The sequence below is a fragment of the Paracoccidioides lutzii genome, assembly GCF_000150705.2.
Source record: "Paracoccidioides lutzii Pb01 unplaced genomic scaffold supercont2.13, whole genome shotgun sequence".
Lineage (NCBI taxonomy): Eukaryota > Fungi > Ascomycota > Eurotiomycetes > Onygenales > Ajellomycetaceae > Paracoccidioides > Paracoccidioides lutzii.
Window position 1 is genome coordinate 393690 of NW_015440959.1, and position 18342 is coordinate 412031.

At 41.9% G+C, this 18342-nt stretch overlaps 4 protein-coding genes across 4 annotated transcripts; 2 read left to right on the forward strand and 2 right to left on the reverse strand.

Moving 5' to 3' along the window:
* Positions 1 to 46: 46 nt before the first annotated feature.
* PAAG_05089 (potassium transport protein) lies at positions 47 to 3251 on the forward strand (the record flags this gene model as incomplete). The annotated part of the gene is made up of 11 exons (XM_015845467.1): positions 47 to 167; positions 267 to 839; positions 929 to 955; positions 1088 to 1447; positions 1541 to 1655; positions 1719 to 2200; positions 2287 to 2332; positions 2422 to 2617; positions 2709 to 2752; positions 2819 to 2960; positions 3129 to 3251. 11 exons carry the CDS (start codon positions 47 to 49, stop codon positions 3249 to 3251), a joined length of 2229 nt encoding a protein of 742 aa, XP_015699693.1.
* Positions 3252 to 4756: 1505 nt separating this feature from the next.
* Positions 4757 to 7504, reverse strand: PAAG_05090 (PH domain-containing protein; the record flags this gene model as incomplete). Its single annotated transcript, XM_002792908.1, has 4 exons — positions 4757 to 5876; positions 5939 to 6276; positions 6351 to 6838; positions 6913 to 7504. The coding sequence occupies 4 exons, from the start codon at positions 7502 to 7504 to the stop codon at positions 4757 to 4759; spliced, it is 2538 nt and encodes an 845-aa protein (XP_002792954.1).
* A 3727-nt stretch (positions 7505 to 11231) lies between these two features.
* PAAG_05091 (NADH-ubiquinone oxidoreductase 213 kDa subunit) lies at positions 11232 to 12070 on the reverse strand (the record flags this gene model as incomplete). The annotated part of the gene is made up of 4 exons (XM_002792909.2): positions 11232 to 11329; positions 11400 to 11594; positions 11685 to 11804; positions 11884 to 12070. 4 exons carry the CDS (start codon positions 12068 to 12070, stop codon positions 11232 to 11234), a joined length of 600 nt encoding a protein of 199 aa, XP_002792955.1.
* Positions 12071 to 12940: 870 nt separating this feature from the next.
* Positions 12941 to 17599, forward strand: PAAG_05092 (hypothetical protein; the record flags this gene model as incomplete). Its single annotated transcript, XM_015845468.1, has 11 exons — positions 12941 to 13696; positions 13782 to 13986; positions 14040 to 14091; positions 14202 to 14596; positions 14648 to 14736; positions 14804 to 15341; positions 15404 to 15832; positions 15910 to 16141; positions 16200 to 16620; positions 16689 to 16858; positions 16969 to 17599. 11 exons carry the CDS (start codon positions 12941 to 12943, stop codon positions 17597 to 17599), a joined length of 3918 nt encoding a protein of 1305 aa, XP_015699694.1.
* Between the last annotated feature and the right edge of the window lie 743 nt (positions 17600 to 18342).

The following is an 18342-nucleotide window of genomic DNA, read 5'->3' on the forward strand; positions in this document are numbered from 1 at the left end:
ATTTCTCCGAGAGGAAATCACCCAAACCAGTATTGATATTAATACAATGCGAACATATCAGCAAGTGGTGATATATATCATACCCCTACTTGGCAACCTTAGCATCATCAACCTAGTCGTGGTGCTCGTCCGTCTTTACTGGTTTGAGACACGATTCAAAGATATTGGTAAAAGCCTTTCAATCTTCAATAGGGAGCTTCTGTTAGTTCATACATATATGTGAAGGAGGGTGAGAATTGACCTTGAAAATCATTCTAAACTTCTAGTTCGGTTGTCGCACCATTGTTCATTCGATCGACGTCATTCTGTCGAATCATCCGATGAAAGGGGAAGGGATACGACTACTCTCCGAGAGAAACTCGCCACAGGGAAAATACGCGATATCAGAGTGCCACGGCCTCGTTCGGGGATTAGCAGCAGAAGTAAGACATCTCCCTCTGAAACTGAGGGAATGAGGCTACGTGCTACGGTTGCTAATGTAAACAATCCTAACTCCAACACCATTATCGATCTCAACAGCAACAGGAATGATAATAGAAATATTATTCAAAATAAGAATGATGATGACGGAATCGCCCTTACTGGGAACATGAATGAAAAAGAGGAAAATGTTACAAAGGAAATGGGCGGTTCAATTACTTCCACTACCATCCCAGTTTCCGCTTCTGCTCCTCCATCGAATACACAGCCTGTAATGATTGATCAAAATAATTCTTCGCTGGACAACAACAAGACAGAGCGGAGCGTGCCGCCAACGCATATTAGTTTCTCAGTTGAGACGAACTTGGAGCGTCGGGAACGGGCACTACGGATTCCAGGTCCTAGAGAATTTGAGAGTGGTGGGTATAACCCTCCCCATTTTGATCAACTTTTCTCAATGGGAGAGAATACATATAAAAGTCTAAAGTGCTGATTTACTACCAAACAGGACAAACCGTTCGCGAGGTTGATGATGGTAAGATGCCAAATATTGCGCCTATCACTCCACTAGTTATATATCCTTTCCATGAATTTTCAATTCAACAACCCCTGAACGGCTTCGGAAAGAGAAAAGCTGCTAAACAAAGCAAAATAAACCAACACACAGACGACCTGATCAAAATCGTGAGCACCGAGGAACCACCATCATCAGGTCCTTCCGGGGATCACAACCGTCGCCGCCTTCCCACCATGGAACGGATTCTTTCTCGTGCCGTCTCCGTGGAACACGCTGCCTCAAATGCCTTTATTCTCGGGAAAGCGTCCCACAAGCGCTCTCGATCTAGGTCTTCTAACACGGGAAGCCGGTCATCGTCGAAGGCTAGACAATCCCACAATATGCCGTATCTATCTTATCAGCCGACCATAGGACGTAATTCGAGGTTTTTGGATTTGACCGATGAGCAAAGGGATGAGTTGGGGGGGATTGAGTACCGTAGTTTGAGACTGTTGGCTAAGATTGTGTTTGGTATGGGATTTCGGGATTTCATATTTTTCCCATTTAGCTTTTATCAGTAGAAGCTGGTTAACTAACGTTTGTATGCATATTTACCTAAAATAGGTTACTACGTGTTCTGGCATGTATTGGGTGCTATTTGTCTGATTGGCTGGATTCACAATTCAGACCACAAGTATAGGGACTATCTTCGATCAGTTGGCCAGAGTCCAACCTGGTGGTTAGCAGAATTCTTTCGAAATCCTACTCCCCTAATGAAGTTAAGGCTCTTACATCCACTCAGGGCGATATACAGCGGAATGACAACCTTCAACAATCTCGGATATACCCTTACTCCTGACTCCATGATCAGTTTCCGTACAGCTACCTTCCCAATTTTACTTATGACATTACTAATCTACATTGGCAACACGGCCTACCCCTGCATGCTTCGCCTGATCATCTGGCTCCTGTTCAAGCTGTCCCCGCGAAACTCCAGGATCCGCGAGCCCCTTAATTTTCTCCTCGACCATCCCCGGCGTTGCTTCACCCTCCTTTTCCCCTCCAGCCCCACCTGGATGTTGTTTTTCAGCCTTGTATTTTTAAACTTTATTGACGTTCTACTGTTTCTCGTACTAGACTTGCATAATGAGGAGGTCCTGGGCGTTCCGTCGATGTGGAATCGGTTTCTGGCCGCTCTGTTTCAAGCGGCGTCGGCGCGGACGACGGGGACGAACACGTTTAGTATCTCTAAAGTTCATCCGGCTGTGCAATTTATGCTCATGGGTATGATTTTTCTACCGAAAGAGAGACGAAAAGAAACATGCCATTACTATTGCTTAAAATTTCTGGCTAACTAGTTTGATTTCTAGTGATGATGTATATTTCCGCTTACCCAATTGCCATCAGCGTGAGAAGGTAAGAAATATCAGTTTCACTCCTTTCTTATCAAATCCATTTTCATGACTCTTTTTCCCAGTCATCAAATTACTAACTCCTTTTCTTAGAACAAACATCTACGAAGAGACCTCCCTTGGCCTCTACGATTCCACAAGCGAAGAAATTGACGAGTCGAATACCACAGCGTCGTATTTAGGCACACATCTGAAAAAGCAGCTGGCTTTCGATCTGTGGTATGTCTTTTTGGGAATGTTCATTCTTATGGTCACGGAGGGACCAAAACTAGCAGATAAAGCAGATCCGGTAAGTTCTTGATTTCCCCCTTTTTATCGACCATCCATCTCAACCCGATATTGTTGAGCAAGTTGTAACGTGGCCTGCAAAACAAATGTAGGAATTTGTAATCTTTTCCGTATTTTTTGAAGCAGTGTCCGCATAGTAAGCAGTCGATCCCCTTCCCCTCCCACACTTTCTATGAATCTAACCAAAGGCCTCCATCAACAGCGGAAACGTGGGCCTCAGCCTCGGTCATACGGCTATCAACAGCGGTCTAACTACCAGGTTCACCGTGCTGGGTAAATTAGTAATATGCGCTCTGATGATTCGCGGTCGACACCGTGGATTGCCATATGAGCTTGATCGTGCTGTTAGTTGAACATTTCCCTATCTTTCGCACCCCTTTCCATTCACTTACGTACTCTGTTGCTTATCTACTCGATCCCCTTTTTCGTTGTTGTTTTGTGTTTTCCCTTTCTAGTTTTGCTCTAGACACTAATATCTCCACTCTTCCCCCTACCTTTAAATTACTTTACAGATTATCCTCCCCAGCGAAAGGAACCCCACAGAATCAAGCTCCCCAAGGCAGGTCGCGGTCTCTACCGCACTGAAGTCGGCAGATACGACTATTGCCGTCTCGTCGCGGTCGCGGACTACGTAGGAATGTATAATACGGGAATGGATTGGGTAGATGTGATTCGACAAAGAGGTATAGAATTCCGCAAATATTCCATAGTTGAGCATGGGGTTGATTGTTGGAATATATGTGTTGGAAAAATGTGTGAGATATGAAATAGGAAGGGGTTTGGAGGACGGGTCCAGTTTTACTGACAACTTTAAAAAATTCCGTTTCATTGTCATTAATTCGAGTCTTCATTGTATTGTGCCTTAACACAACTCTGCGTACATTGGGTGTGTGGACAAGGGGTTTTCCCCTAAGATTTGAGCTCTCATGCAGCACCACCATATCCGTGCCAGTTCACTCCAGGATGTTGGAGCTTAAGAAAGTGAAACCCGCAAAGTCAAGTTACGGGAATTCTATCAGCAATGATACAGAAGCCTCAAGTAGTCGTTCAGGGGCTCTAAAACCTCAAGTCCTCATCAATGATGTGATCAAAACAATATCAATCAAGATGTCCAACAGGTAGATTTCGAATTGAGCACCTATGTAGTTCTGGCTAAACTGTCCAAACTTTTATCAAACACAATACGGACAGGTTTGTCCATTTTTCTCGCCTTGCAAACTAGATTTCTGATAACATTAACCATCAATCATGTCATACATGCGGAATTGAATAGTTAGCAATTAACCAACGCTGAATGAGTAGGAAACCAAAGAACTTGACTACTTATTCATATTCAACTCCTCCTTTCCGCGCTCGCTAGAACATTGTGAATGAATAGCTTATTTGATTTGACAAAAGGCCCGTTGTGCCATGTGTCTCGTTCCACTAGAATCCACAACAGTTGAAGGGTCAATAACGCTCCCGAAGTCTAAACGCGGATTGATTTGGAAAACTTAACACGATTGTTGGGGGGGATATATCTAGTAAGCTAAAGCAAAGACAACGCAATCGAATGCTTAGATATGTAATAAGGAACAAGATTTAATATTTTCAAATCCCAAGAGTTTCAAATAAAAGAGAAAAAGGATGGCACGAAGGAAGGTGAAATAAATAAACAAATAAACAATAAACAATAAACAAAATGATAAAATCTCCAGAAGAGACTTGTATAAACATCACAACTCGCATGCTTGAGAAAAAGAATGGTTAATGATAGAAAAGAGTCAAACTGATAATTGAAGACAGATAAGAAGAAATGTCAACGAAAAGAAAGGTGGGGGTATTCCATATTCTATCCACGAATAAAAAGGAAAACACAGTGTCCCCATTGTGGTATATATAAAGTGCATGAAGGCATGTAATAAATGGAAATGCTGATGAACTTCTCATAATCAAACTTGAAAGTAGAGGGAAACTTTTGACAAACGAATGGCGAAGAAATGAGGAAATGGATAAAGCAAAGGGGGCTCGAGTATACCCAAAAATAAATAAATAAAATAAATAAAAATTAAATAAAAAAAAAAAATAGAAAATAAGAAAATTAATAAAGAAAAATAAAATAAATAAATTCTATCTCCCAACCCATGGCTTGTCATGCCTTTTAATAGGTCGGAGCGGGATACTGGCCAGGAAGTTTATATTCACTAATCATCGTTGGTGATGGGTGAACTCTTTCAGAACTGGTCTTCATGGCTGATGGGGGGCTGCCTCCCGCAGTTGATACAGTTGTTGTCTGGTTTGTGAGGTGGTCCGCATCTCCTAATTTACCACTGAAGTGCGGTACGTTATTGACGGTCGAGGTCGACGTAACTGTAGTCGCATGGGTGGCAGTGCTGGCTTTGTTATCTGCCACAATGTGAGAGGAGATCGTTTCTGTGTTGCTATCTCGGAAAACGTTGGATGGGGAATCCACCCACTTAGGAGAGGCCGTAGAATATGTATCAAGTGTTGGAGGCTTTTGTGAAGGGTTCGGGTGGGGATTCTGATGGGATGATCCCATCATAGCCGTAGTTGCTGCGGGAGCCATTCCCTCTGCATAATTGATATCATCCCTTTCCATTGAGACAGGATTCCTAGGATCGTTAGGGAAATCATCATGGACTCCGTCGGGCATCCCATCAGGAAGATCTGGTGGGTGATGGTTCTTAGTTGGCTCTACATCAGAGCCAGTGTGTTCTACCGCATCCCGATCTCCAACGCTTTCTCTAGATGAGGCATATGGCACATTTGAGTGTCGATTGATTTGGATATCACTTGGAAATCGCCCGCCTGGTTGAGGGCGCTGCCACTGTCCGTCCACCTCTGGTGGTGCCTGGTTTGGAATTACATAGTGAGCGAAATACGGCCTCTCATCAGCTTCGTCTTCGTCCATGGCGCCTTCGCTGCTGAGGGATCCCGCTCGATAGAGCCCACCGTTTTGAGTGCGAGCATGCTTGCGAACAAACGCATTGCGATCCTCTCCAGTTTTCTCGGTCAAATTCTTGATGTCATTGTACCATGCGAGCATGGTATCATGGGATTCCGCTCGAAATACCCATGCGTGACCACGATGCATCGGGCCCGTTTGCCGTCCTTTCAACATGAATTTGTGCGATGCGGAACCCCTCTGCGAATGAGAGCCCAATTTTTGTTCAGGCAAATATAATGACATCACAGGATTCTGATACTCGATGCGATCCGCAGATTTGTACTCATGTAAATGAGTGGGTGACAAGACATACCTGTACACGGTCAATAAGTCTGTTTTGATATATAAGCAAAGCATATCTTGTTTTGCACTTACCAGCCAGGGGTATAGCTTTTTAAGTACTTGCTTTTCCGCTCGAGCATGCCTGCACGTACTTCAGCAGCAGCAGGATGGTCCTTTCCGGGATAATTGATATATTGAAAATTCCTAATGGGCAATTCTGGATCAACTAGATGATCATTGGTGGATATAAAAGCGTTCCACTCATGATCCAGAGGAATACTTAGTGGGCCCTCGTTGAGACGTTCCGCGGCGTCATATGCTATATCTGCGTCGCGCTTTAGGATGTTGGCATACATATTATATGTTTTCTGGATTTCTGCAACGACAATGCATTCAAGTTCACGGCCGGAGCTTTCCAGGTTCAGAAACGCCTAGTAAGGTGAAAGGAGAAGTCAGCGACCATGTCCGGGTGGCAGGGAATTTTGAGAGCTAACAAAATACTTACACGATGTAGATAATTCTCTTCGTCAATCTGTTTTGCAAGCTGCTTTTGAACTGCACACCTCACAAGAAAAGGGTCTCCCTTCCCCGAAGTAGCTGCTGGATCGGTATCCACTAGGCCAAGCGCTTCCTGTAAATTCCTGACGGCTTTCCGAGTACCCTCTACCTCCTTGTCGACCGAATTCTTAAAATCACTCGAGAGTCCTTTGATCTCTTTAACTTTCTGCTGGAGGTCTGACCTGAGACCAGCCAGCTGCCTGATCACTTCTGATTCGACATCCCTTGCTTTTGCCAATTCCAGCATTGCCTGTCCGTGATAATCTTTCAATATTTTTGAAGCGTCTGCAATCCCACCTGTCGCGAGAAACGTGGATGGGAAAACAATGTTATTCATCGAATTCGAGGCGGAAAGAAGAGCCTTTGATCTGATTTCGTAGGATTTCTGAATCTCCCGGAAGACCATTATCAAATCTTTCAACACCTTCCGCCACGCTACATCGAAATAGTTAGCCATGCTGCAAGATGGCCTTTTAATATCCAACCGAAATCGATAAGGAAATGCTTACCTTGGAATCTCGCAGCTAGCACATCCGTAGGGCTTCCCGAAGTCGGTATAGGAATATAAAATGCACTGTTGACATCATCTCCATCCACCATGCCATACTTCTCTCTCTCACCGAGGACCATACTCTTCACACTGCCTGCACGACTACTCCTCCGACTTCCACCCCTTCGCAAACTGCCCTTTTTGCTCAACGAAGGTTTTTTCTTCAAAGAACTCGTCTCCCGAGATGGCAAAAGCGAATGTGCCGCTGATATCTGCGAGTCAGAGCGATGCAGGTCACCACCGTCGCCTGGAGGACCTCCATCGTTGATAAGCGACGATCCACGTCGGCTGGGTGATAAATCTTCATGGAACCGGGACAGCTGTGTTGGTGCAGGAGGTTGGACGGCTCCCCCTACCCCTCCTCCTCCTCCTCCTCCTCCACGAACCTGAAAATCTGATGCAACGATCGAATCAAGGGCCATGTACGAATTCGGGCGAGAGTCGGCGGCAGCAGAGGCGTAGCCGTTTGGCTGGTTTAAATGGGAAGCCTCGGTAGCGCCGGGAGCCGTGGCGTATGCATCGTGGGACGGCGTTCGGGATCGGGCGGCCATGGGCGGATATGCTGTGCTCATTAAAAGCCACAGCGGTTATCGGGTTTTGGCGTAAGGTATTTAACCCACTTCTTTTCCTGTGATCCTCTTTCTTGCCCTTGCACAAGGGCAACACGGGCACACGTCGCTTTGGATAACGCAATTGGAGACACCAGTGGCTGGAGATTGAGTTCACCGAATGAAAGGTAGGGAGTAGAGAGGGCTTTGAGCTAAGAGCGGGGAGAAGCGGTAGTCGTTTGTTTTGTCGATTGTGCGATAGGGGTTTGTTAATATGGATTTATTAGGGCCTTATTTGGATGTCGTCATGGGTTGTGGGGGTTGTGAGATAGCAAACGATCCAGGATGGGGCGAACTAGCACAGGAAGGATAACCAACTATTAGCTACTTCCTCGTGAAATGTTGTGGATTTCTTAAGAGACAATATATTCCATCGTGGGAGTTGCAAAAACTGGGAACATAGGAGACAGCTGGAAGGCAACATTTTATCGGGTTGACGGGAGATGACGGGCGGTTCTTCGAGCTGAGACCATGGAGATGACGTCGAGATGGTTGGGTGGCAGACTGGGGAAGGCGAGAAGTTCTGTGGAGGTACCAAATGTAGAGATGAATAGGCGAACTTGGCGCTGGGGTGATCGCAAGTGGTACCTTCGAGGTACCTGTGTTGTGGCTGGGCCTTTTTGGGTGTTCCCGATGTTGAGAAAGTGAAATACCTAACGTAATCCAACCACCTGACGGATCAAAACCCCACCTTATTTGACAGAAATTCAAATTAAGCAACAAACCACTAGGAATTATATATAGAAATCATACAGGACACCAATGCTCTTCAGCCTGTGGGCACGCCAGGAGCTCTATGTATCATACTACCCCGCATTGACCACAAGCATGCTTGCTGGTTGCTCACTTTTCTAGTCATTGGAATTGAATCCCCAACCCCCACCTTAATGAGCTGATCAAGCTCCTGAGCTCTAGCAAGCTGCCCGAGTTGATGCTTCTTGAGCAGTTAGAATCCCTTCTTCAGCTCTATATATACATTATTTTTTCTTTCTCAGCTTCTGTCTGGCATTGGTAGCTCTTAGTTTCATATTCTCTCTTGTTGCTCTAGTAGCAATAGATACTAATATGGTTTTAACTAGCTTAACTATTAAAAGTCTATAAATTGAATATTTAAATATTGTTATTAACTTATTATTTTATTTTAATTAAATTTTATTGTAAAGGTTTTATTAAAAATATTAAAAATATTAATTTTATTAAATAAAAAATAGTTTATAATGATTAAATATAAAAGTTTTAATATTTAAATATTTCTATAATTATATTAATTTAAACTTATATATAATTTAATTTTTTAATAATTTTATAAATTTATAATATAATTAAATTTTTAATATTTAAATTTAAAATTAATATTTATAAAATTAATTTTTAATAATAATTATAATTTTAAATAAATTATTTTTTATATTTTTATAATATATATGAATAATATATTTAATAATTATATATATTATATTATAATATTAATTATTATTTTTATTTTTTTTATATTTTATATATAATTTATCTTTTAAATATTAAAAATTTTTTAAATTATATATATATTTTTTTATATTTTAATTTTTTATTTTTTTAAAAAAATTACTTTATATATGATTATATAAAAATTTTTAATCAGATAATTTAAAATCTAATTAATAAGTAAAATTAATTGAATTTTATATATAGTATTTAATATATTTTTTAATTTTTTTAATTTATTTTTTTTACTTTATATATTTTTAAAAATAAAAATTAATTAATATATAAAAATTATATAATATAAATATAAATATAATAATATATAAAAAGTAATAATATTAATTTTAAAATAAAATTAATTAAATTTAATTAAAATATAATTTTTATATTTATTAAAAAATAAAATATTTTTATTAAATAATTTTTATAATTAAATTAATTTTATTTTATAATATATTTAATTAATTTTATTTACTTTAATTATTTAATTATATATAAGATTTTTATATTATATTTTTAAAATTAATATATATTTCTTTTAAAAATAATTATTATATAAAAAATTTAATTAATAATATTAATTTTAATAATAATAATTATTTATTTTTAATTTTTAAACTATATAAAACTTAAATAATTAATTTTTTAAAATAGTTGCTAAAATTATATTTAATTCTAAATAATTATAGATAAAAAATTAATTATTTAATTATTTATTATATTTATTTATAATTATATTAATAAAATTAATTTTAATAAAAAAGTTAAAATATATATAATTTAAATTAATATAATTATAAAAGATATAAATAATATATTAAAATTTTTATATTTAATAATTATAAAATATAAATATAATATTATATAATTTAAATAAAAAATTTATTTAAATATATATTTAATTTTTTTTAATTTTTAACTATATATATTAATTATTATATAAATATAATTTACAAAATAGTATTATTTGAAAAATTTTATAAAAATTTACTAATAATTATTTATTAATTTATTTAATAAAAATAAATATATAAAAAAATTTTAGTAATTTTTTTACATTAATTATTTTATTTTTATTTATTTTTATAATTATAATTCTATATTATTATTTATAATTTTTATAACAAGTTAGTTAAAAAAATAGTTAATAATTAATATATATAATGTTATGGCTCAATCTAGAGTCAAGATGATAAGAAAATAAAAGTTTCAATTTATCTAACTAGGCAAACTGGGGATTTGAATGTAACGAGATCGGAGCGGATTAACTTTAATCCATATTACAAGCGTATGCGCTGTAGCAGTCATTTGCACAGGGTAGTTTCAAAAATCTTATATATCTTTGAAGCTTTCATCTTTAGTATATAATTTTTTGATTTATATGCAGCAATGGCAAACTGTATGTGAGACTCTTGAGATAAGAGCATTTTGATGAAAAAATGTGAAGAAATGATGTGTTGAAGATAGTTGAGTTGAATATTTGAATGATTTTCAAAGAGAATCCGTCGCGAAGTAAGTTATAAAGCATGTCACGTGATATAACAGCTACATACCAATTTTTGTTAGGTGGAAGCTCTTGAAGAACAGTTCACGGAATGCTCATCAACCCCCTAGCAGTAATAACTTACCTAGGAAATGCCAAAGACTCGCCGTGTGGGAATGGGCCTTTTAATCTAAAGCCAATCGTTGTATTATCATTTCAATGAGCCAAGCCCGGTACAATATAAACCCATTCCGTAATTTCTAGATTTTGCAATAAGCTTTTCCTTGAGAATAGGGAGAGAGAATCAAGCATAATGACATATTTCCTTTGCTTTTATTCAATTGGCCATGCTGGTATCAAACCTAAATATGGAAAGCTTTTATTCCTGTCTAGTTAAAAAAAGTCCCCTCAGGAGAGGTCGAAATTGTGACAAAAAGCCGCGGAATTCCCGAGGTTTAATCAATGCGCACCACGCCGAAGCACGAGAAGGGCAGCATGACTTTGTACGAAGGAAGGGGTCACGGTGATGATGAGCTTTAGCTGGAGGTGCAGAAACAGAGGCAAAGTCCCAGCGGACTTGACTCCCAATGCCAAGTATACTTTACAACGAAAAAGTGAAAATTGTTGGGGGGAGGAACAAAGATACCGGTGAAATGAGAAGAAAGAAAGACGGATATACAACTAGAAAATGTATATGCAAGTGTTGTATCAGAATACGATTTCTTAAGGTCCGGCGGGCTGCGGTGCCGGAGGTACATCAATGCCGTAGTGTTCCTTTATCCGTTGACGCCGTCGTTCCTCATAGTTCACACCGTGGATACCTAAGTTATGTCTTATCAGCAAACTATGCCATTGCAAGAGGGTGCAGGGGCGCAGATGATCCCGGCGTACCTCTGCCTTCACCAAGCTGGGCAACTGTCTCCTCAATTGGGGATCTATAATTTTTTCTCAGCCGTTCCCGTCTGGCAAATTCATCCTCCTCATTAGCGTGTCCCTTGCCGGCAAGACTTCCTCCGGTATATTCGAATACACTAAGAACAGTGGCCACGACCACACCGTAGCCAAGAACCGCAGGGAACGTTCGAGCTGCATAGTGTTTATCATTTGGTCAGCACGTTCAGTTGCGGGAACATTGTTATTGTTGCGGGGATTGAGATGTGAGGAGCATTAACAAACCGCGCAATCCAATAGCTGCTCCGCCGAAGAATCCTCCCCACGCAGCGTTCCAGTGGTCCTCCTTCTCTCGTAGGTTTGCCGCTGCTGTTCTGGCAAATTCATACGCACCGCCCACAGAGGCTACAGACACAACAGCGTTAGCAAAAGTCTTCATCCCACCCACGGGTCACATGAAAGGCTGTAATCCATCATATCGTACCGAATAGTGCAACTGTGCCACCTGTTCTCGTGAGGACACCCCAGGGGCCGTAGTTTCGTTTTTGCAAGGTGTTTTGCACCGAGGAGGCGAAGAGGCCGACGGCGCCGGTAATCAGCGTCGTCTTGACGGTGGCAGCGATGGCATCTCGTGGATGGTAAACTTCCTCTTGTTTGGCTGACGAGGGCATGATTGCTGCAAGCAGGGAAGAGAAACAGGACACCCCCGGAGGCAGTGCTTTGTGTTGAGGGCTAGCAAGACGGTGTGTATGGTATTTGAATCGGTCTGTCCACTTGTCGGGAGCACAGGTTAAAACATTAAGGGTAGAGTGGAGTAGCAGGGCGCGTATCGAATGTTAGAGTGGGAAGTTCCTGTGCAGTTGTGGTTCTTGGCAGGTTCCAGAGTTAAGAGCTCCTCTGACAGTCAGCATCAAACCATCCCCCTGACTTATTTATCCCCAGGCAACAAAACAACAACCTCACCTCTCGTTGCTGCAGCCACCTTTCCCTTCAAGCTCGAGCGGAAGAGTGGAGGATAGACAAGTGCACCGCCTAGCGCGTCTGGCCTTTGTCTTCTTGCATTTACTCTTTTCTCTCATTCGTTTTCCCCTCAATTTTCCGTGCCGTGATCATTCACTACGTCAAACCGACCTTCACTATTTTAGTCACAAGCGCTTCGACACATCACATCTTTTATTCTGAAGGATTTCAAAACTGCTATCTCCAATCTAGGCATCCGTAGGACCACGTTTTGTTTTATCAGCTGCTGAGCTGTTGGGAAGCGTCCATTTTCCCCCGGATCTTTGGCCGTTCCTGGTTCCTGGTTCCATACATGATTCCTCGATGCTAGATGTTCTGGATACATTTGCGGAGCTGCTGACAGTGTCAAATTTTGTTGACACCAACACTTCAGTTCTACAAGCAATCTTCTATCTGGTTCCGTTCATCACTTAGGAATCTCCGATGTCACACATGTCTGTTCCGCAGGGTCCTGGTATGGCTGTCAAGCTCCACGTTCTCTCTATATATCATAACTCCCTTTACGCACAAATGTTGCTAACATGTGTCTCATAACTGTCTGTCCAGGGAAAACCACCCCCCGCTTTATCCAAGATGTCCTCTGTTATGATCCTGCGCACCCTCCTAGCTCCGGCTTCAACCTCTTGACCCAGGTACCTCCCGCCTTCCAGGACCCCAATGACTATCCGGAACTCATCTCCCCGAACGCCTGCCCCCATAGGTATATCACCAAACATAACCAGACCAAGCTTCCCCCTGAAGGCTTCCAGGCTGGGCTAAGGGCACCTTACAAGATTTCCGCTGTCTGCTTGATATGCCGCTTTCATTTGGAAATCAAGACATCACATATGACAGAATCGTCCCATTGTCCTAGTCAGCTACACCATCTTGTTTACTCGCATAGCAATCATCACGATACAAGCCCTTTCCGCAGCAAAGGCCAGCATCAGGAAACTCACTTCTACCGTTGTTCGTATGCGACATGCGCCGTGATCATCACCCTGAACATACTCTCTCCAGTGCTAGCGCCGCGATGGGTAGATCTTTTGATAAATCCGGAGCTGTTAAAGGCTAGGACCGACGAGGCCTTGAATGCATATCCTGAGCGACTAGAGGGTCATATTCGACCATTTCCCATTACCGTGCTGTCAAACCTTCGCGCATACATAGAAAATGCCTTACATGAGCCCCAGAGAAGCAAGCCGATATGCCTAAACAATAAACGTTTTGTTGTTTGCTTTGGCGTCGATGGCCGACCGTGCCGGGAGCTGTTGGAATTTCTTGAATTTACTCCAGGGGTATGTATATCTTAGTTCCACTTTTTGCATTTGATATAGCCAAAGCGAGGATCTTGTGTTTTTGACACTTTCGATCGGCTCATAGGAAGATTCCTGGAAGCCTCCATCCCCTGATACAAGCGCGCCAATACCGTACGAGAAGGCTCTGAATGTATTTCTTGACAACGTGTCAAATGAACTCCTCGTTCTCATCCACCAAAGACCAGAGCATGAGAAAGACGGTCAATCACGAGAACCCAAATTCGATCCTGCCTTGAAGAAATTCAGTCAGCTCCTGGGTTCATCGACCTGTTAGTAGTTCCTCTGGCATCCTCGTAGGAGACAATAAACTTACTTTTAGTAGACGACAGGGTATACTCTAACTCATCGGAAAATCAGGACACGGGAAGATTTCCGTAAGTTTCTTCTTTTTCCCCTCCCTTATTTCTTCCCCCCCCCCCCCCCCCCCCTTTCGATGTTGGATCTGTAAGTGTTGTATCCATTGTTTCTTCTAACTAGATTTCAGATATTATGAGGATCTCGGGGTGACGGAGGATATGTCTGCTGATCTCATCATTGAGGCATATAATCGACAGATCGAAACTGATCCACGACGGGCTCCTTATTATCTCCGATGTCTACGATCTATAGGGGGATGGAGACGTAATTCAGACGGGGCAAAAATTGACCATCTTGTCACATTGGAGTGTAGTGGCTATCGATACGCTGATGACGATATACCACGCGCATATAACTATTTTCAACTAGATTATCGCAATCGAAACCTGACTGATGATGACATTATCGGATCTTTCTTTGCTCTTCTTCGTGATACCCCGAACGACACGGAACCAAGACAGCAACTCTGGAGAATAGGTGACAGTCGAGGCAGTGAGAAGATCAAATCAGTGGCAGAAGAGCGTAAGTTTCATGCCCTCAGACAGACAGATATTCCGGCTAAGCTCTTCGTAGGTATATCCACCGTGGAGCAAGCGCTAGTATATCTTGGTGCAGAGGAGAAAACCTCTGATGATTTCATTGTTTCCATGTACGCTGCAAAGGTATGTACATGCAAACTCTACTGTTCAATACGTTATAGCTACTTATAAATACTTGCTCGAAAATCAGGTCAACGACCAACCAGCGAGTAAAGAGCTCGCGCGGAAGGCTGTTTCTTTGATCGCCGAGGCACGCAAATCCGACTCCCTCAAATACTTCCTCAATACTGGCGAAACAGTGACAGCGGAAATGGATGTAGGCGAGGCTTTTCGACTCTTGCAAATCCCAGATCGGACTGTCGATGATGCTGCGATTCTTGCTGCATTTTCTGTATGTTGCTCAGAGGCTCCCGGTCAAATCGACGCGTATAGAAAAGCCCTGGATGTCATTGCCAAAGAGAAAGGAAGTGCAATGATAAGCAGCACTCTAGCACAAGACGCGGCACAAGCAAACCGCGATCTCAAAGAATGGCCTGTCGGGCTGCAAAATATTGGAAACACTTGTTATCTCAACAGCTTGCTCCAATTTTACTTCACAGTGACCCCTTTTCGCAAAATGGTGGTTCACTTTGATGACTACAGGATGCCTTTAGATGAGGCGAGTCTCGCGAAGAAGAAGATCGGATCTCGAAAAGTCTCAATTGCAGAAATAAAGCGGTCTCAAAAATGTAGGCATAGATGTTTGCCCTTGTCGGATCGATGATGGCTAACCAAGAGGTAATATTAATAGTTCTCCGGGAGCTTCAATCACTGTTTAAAAAGATGATCTCATCACCTACTTCATCTGTCACGCCTGAGCAGGAACTTGCACGTTTAACTCTCATTAGCTCTTCAAACGAAGCAGCTATCCGGAGGAAATCCATAATAACTCACGGTCGTACCAGCCTAAGTGAGATAAATGGCTTGCCCGTTATCGGACCACTAGGACCTCCGAGCGCTACGACAGACTTGCCCAGTGATGGGACAATGGCTGACCCGAGTAGTAAAGGGCAAGAACCTAATGACGCAGACAGCGATGTAACGCTTGTTTCATTATCTGGACAGCCAGACAATGAGGAATCAGGGGCTGACAACAAGGAAAACGTGTCGCGTGGTTCTCAGGATATAATTGTTGAAATGAAAGAAGTAAATGATTCCAAGAATACAGATGTAGCGACGGGTGAGTAATGAATAAGTCCAAAATACAAGATCCAAGTTTACCAGCCCAAACAGCTAAGCTGGCCTGAAATATAACAGGTGATCCTTCCCGGACTTTCGGACCCATAGCCCCTCCGAGCAGGGCTCCCCCTCCTGTACCCCCTCGACCAGTACCACAAGTTGATCCACAGCAACAACTCAGAGATGAAGTTGAGCTCTGGGCGCAGCAGGATGTTACAGAAGTTATTAACAACGTTCTATTCCAGACTCAATGTGCTGTCAAACCGATCAGATTCGACAAAGACGGAGAGCAGCTCGACGTAGTTACCGAGTAAGTTAGCTTACCCATCTTTGAATCAATTCCGGATTTGCCACTAACAAAACAAAAGTTTGTTTTATGGCAAGACCGTTACCTACCTTACTACAGAAAATGGGGTTCGATCCAAAGAAGAGTCTTGGTCAGATATCAAGGTCGATGTTGCTACCGGTTCTAAACACATATATTCTGCAATTGACGGCGCCTTCGATATGCAAAAGGTAGAGGTTGACGGCGCTGAGGTGGAGCAATACGGCACCATCAGCAGGGTGCCTCCAGTTCTGCAAATACAAGTCCAGCGCGTCCAGTTTGATCAAGTCAAGAAGACTTCGTTTAAGTCGACTCATCACCTGGAGTTGAAAGAAATGATATTCCTAGACAGGTATATGGATAGTAATAAACACCACATAGATGACAGACGCCGTGAATGCTGGCGGTGGAAGGAGGAACTTCTAAAGCTAAGAGCGCGCAAAGATGAACTTTTATATAATGAGGTATTCCCTTTCAAAAATTCCCAGAGATCTCACAGTTTATCAGGCTAACCGCCTCGTTATATGTGTAGAGTTGGGAATGTTTGCCTGATGTGTTCAAGGACGCAAAAGCCCACGTTCAAAATCTGATGGCTATGAAAGATGACCCTGAGACCGCAGGAGAGGCAATGGAGATCGATGACGGGGTTTTATCACGTCTCTCGGCAGTGGAAGAGATGACAAGGGATGAAATCAAATGCAAGTTAGCCCTGTCACTTGTTCTTCAACCCTTTTAAGTGGCCACTATCTAATCCCCCAAAACAAAATAGGCATCGAAAATCGCGAGCGAGATTTACTTGCATTGATAGAAAGTCAATTCGCCGATCTTCGTCATCTCGCCTACAGCCTGTATGCTGTCTTCGTACATCACGGCTCCGTTGAATTTGGCCATTACTACATCTACATATTTGATTTTGACAAGAACTTGTGGCGAAAATATAATGACAGCGAAGTAACCGAAGTCCAAAGTAAAGCGGAAATTTTCGAGAGGCAGAACCTACACAACCCCCCCACCCCTTACTTCCTCGTCTACGTCAACGAACGCATGAAGGAACGTCTGGTTAAGCCCGTCAATCGCGAAATCGAAGAGATAAGTCCCTGTGTGGTGTCGCCGCTACCAGCACCGGCACCGGACTCAGAACCAGTGAAGGTGGTACGCGGCCAGCAAGCCAATGGATCCGGACCGTCGCAAACGGAAATTTCAGCTAGCAAGGATGTGAATATGGATGAACCCCCGGCGTACAATGAAATAGAATATGAACCTGCTGCAGGTATGAACAATGCCAAAGGCGCAGACGCGATGGCGATGGCAAATGGCAAAGCCACTACCACTTCTTCCACTGCCACCACCACCGCCGCCGTTGCTGTCGCCGCTAGCACCGCTGCCACTCTCAAAGGAAAATGGAATAAGAAGTTTGCTAACCTCCCCTCTGTGTCCTGGTAGGAGCAGTGGCCACCATCAACAAAGGGGCATTCCCTTCTCCACCGCACAACCCTCTGAAACGGAAAGTCGAGGGGGAAAATCGCGCTGATGATGTACCCAATTCTCTAAATGCCCAACTCGACGGGTGAGATGCCACGGGTTGTAGATTAGAAAGTATTTTGTTCCCGATGAAGTGGCGCTCTTTATCTCTTTTTTTTACTTTTTTCTTCTTCTTTTTTTCTTTTTTTGGTTTATTTTTCGCTTTACTGCTTTCCATACCATGATATGTGACATCCTTGGATCTTTTTCCTTTTTGGTTTATTAGCGTCGAATTTTCCTCTCCTGTCGGCTTTCTATTTTACATCAGGTTCCCTTTTTGCATGGCTTGATATCTAGCCACCCCGCGAAGTTCGAAGCAGATTTTGTTTGATGGATTCTCTCTCATTTTCCCGAACCTCTAAGCATTTCTCATTTCCATCCACGATTCAATATCATCCCATGTTGTTATTTGCACGGCGAAAGAAATCTAAAAAATCATGTCATGTCAAGTCAATCAACAGGAAGTTTGGAAAATGAACGGGGCAAAACTGGATTGTATTGTTTGGTTCTGTACGGTCCGAGGTCTATATTAGTTTCTCTCCCTTTTTTTTTCTTTTCTTTCTTTTTTTTTTTTTTTTTTTTTTTTTTTTTTTTTTTTTCTTTTTTCTCACTTTTTGTCAGAGGATATTTAAAGGCGTGGGCGTTCTTTTGTTCTGTCTGTTGTT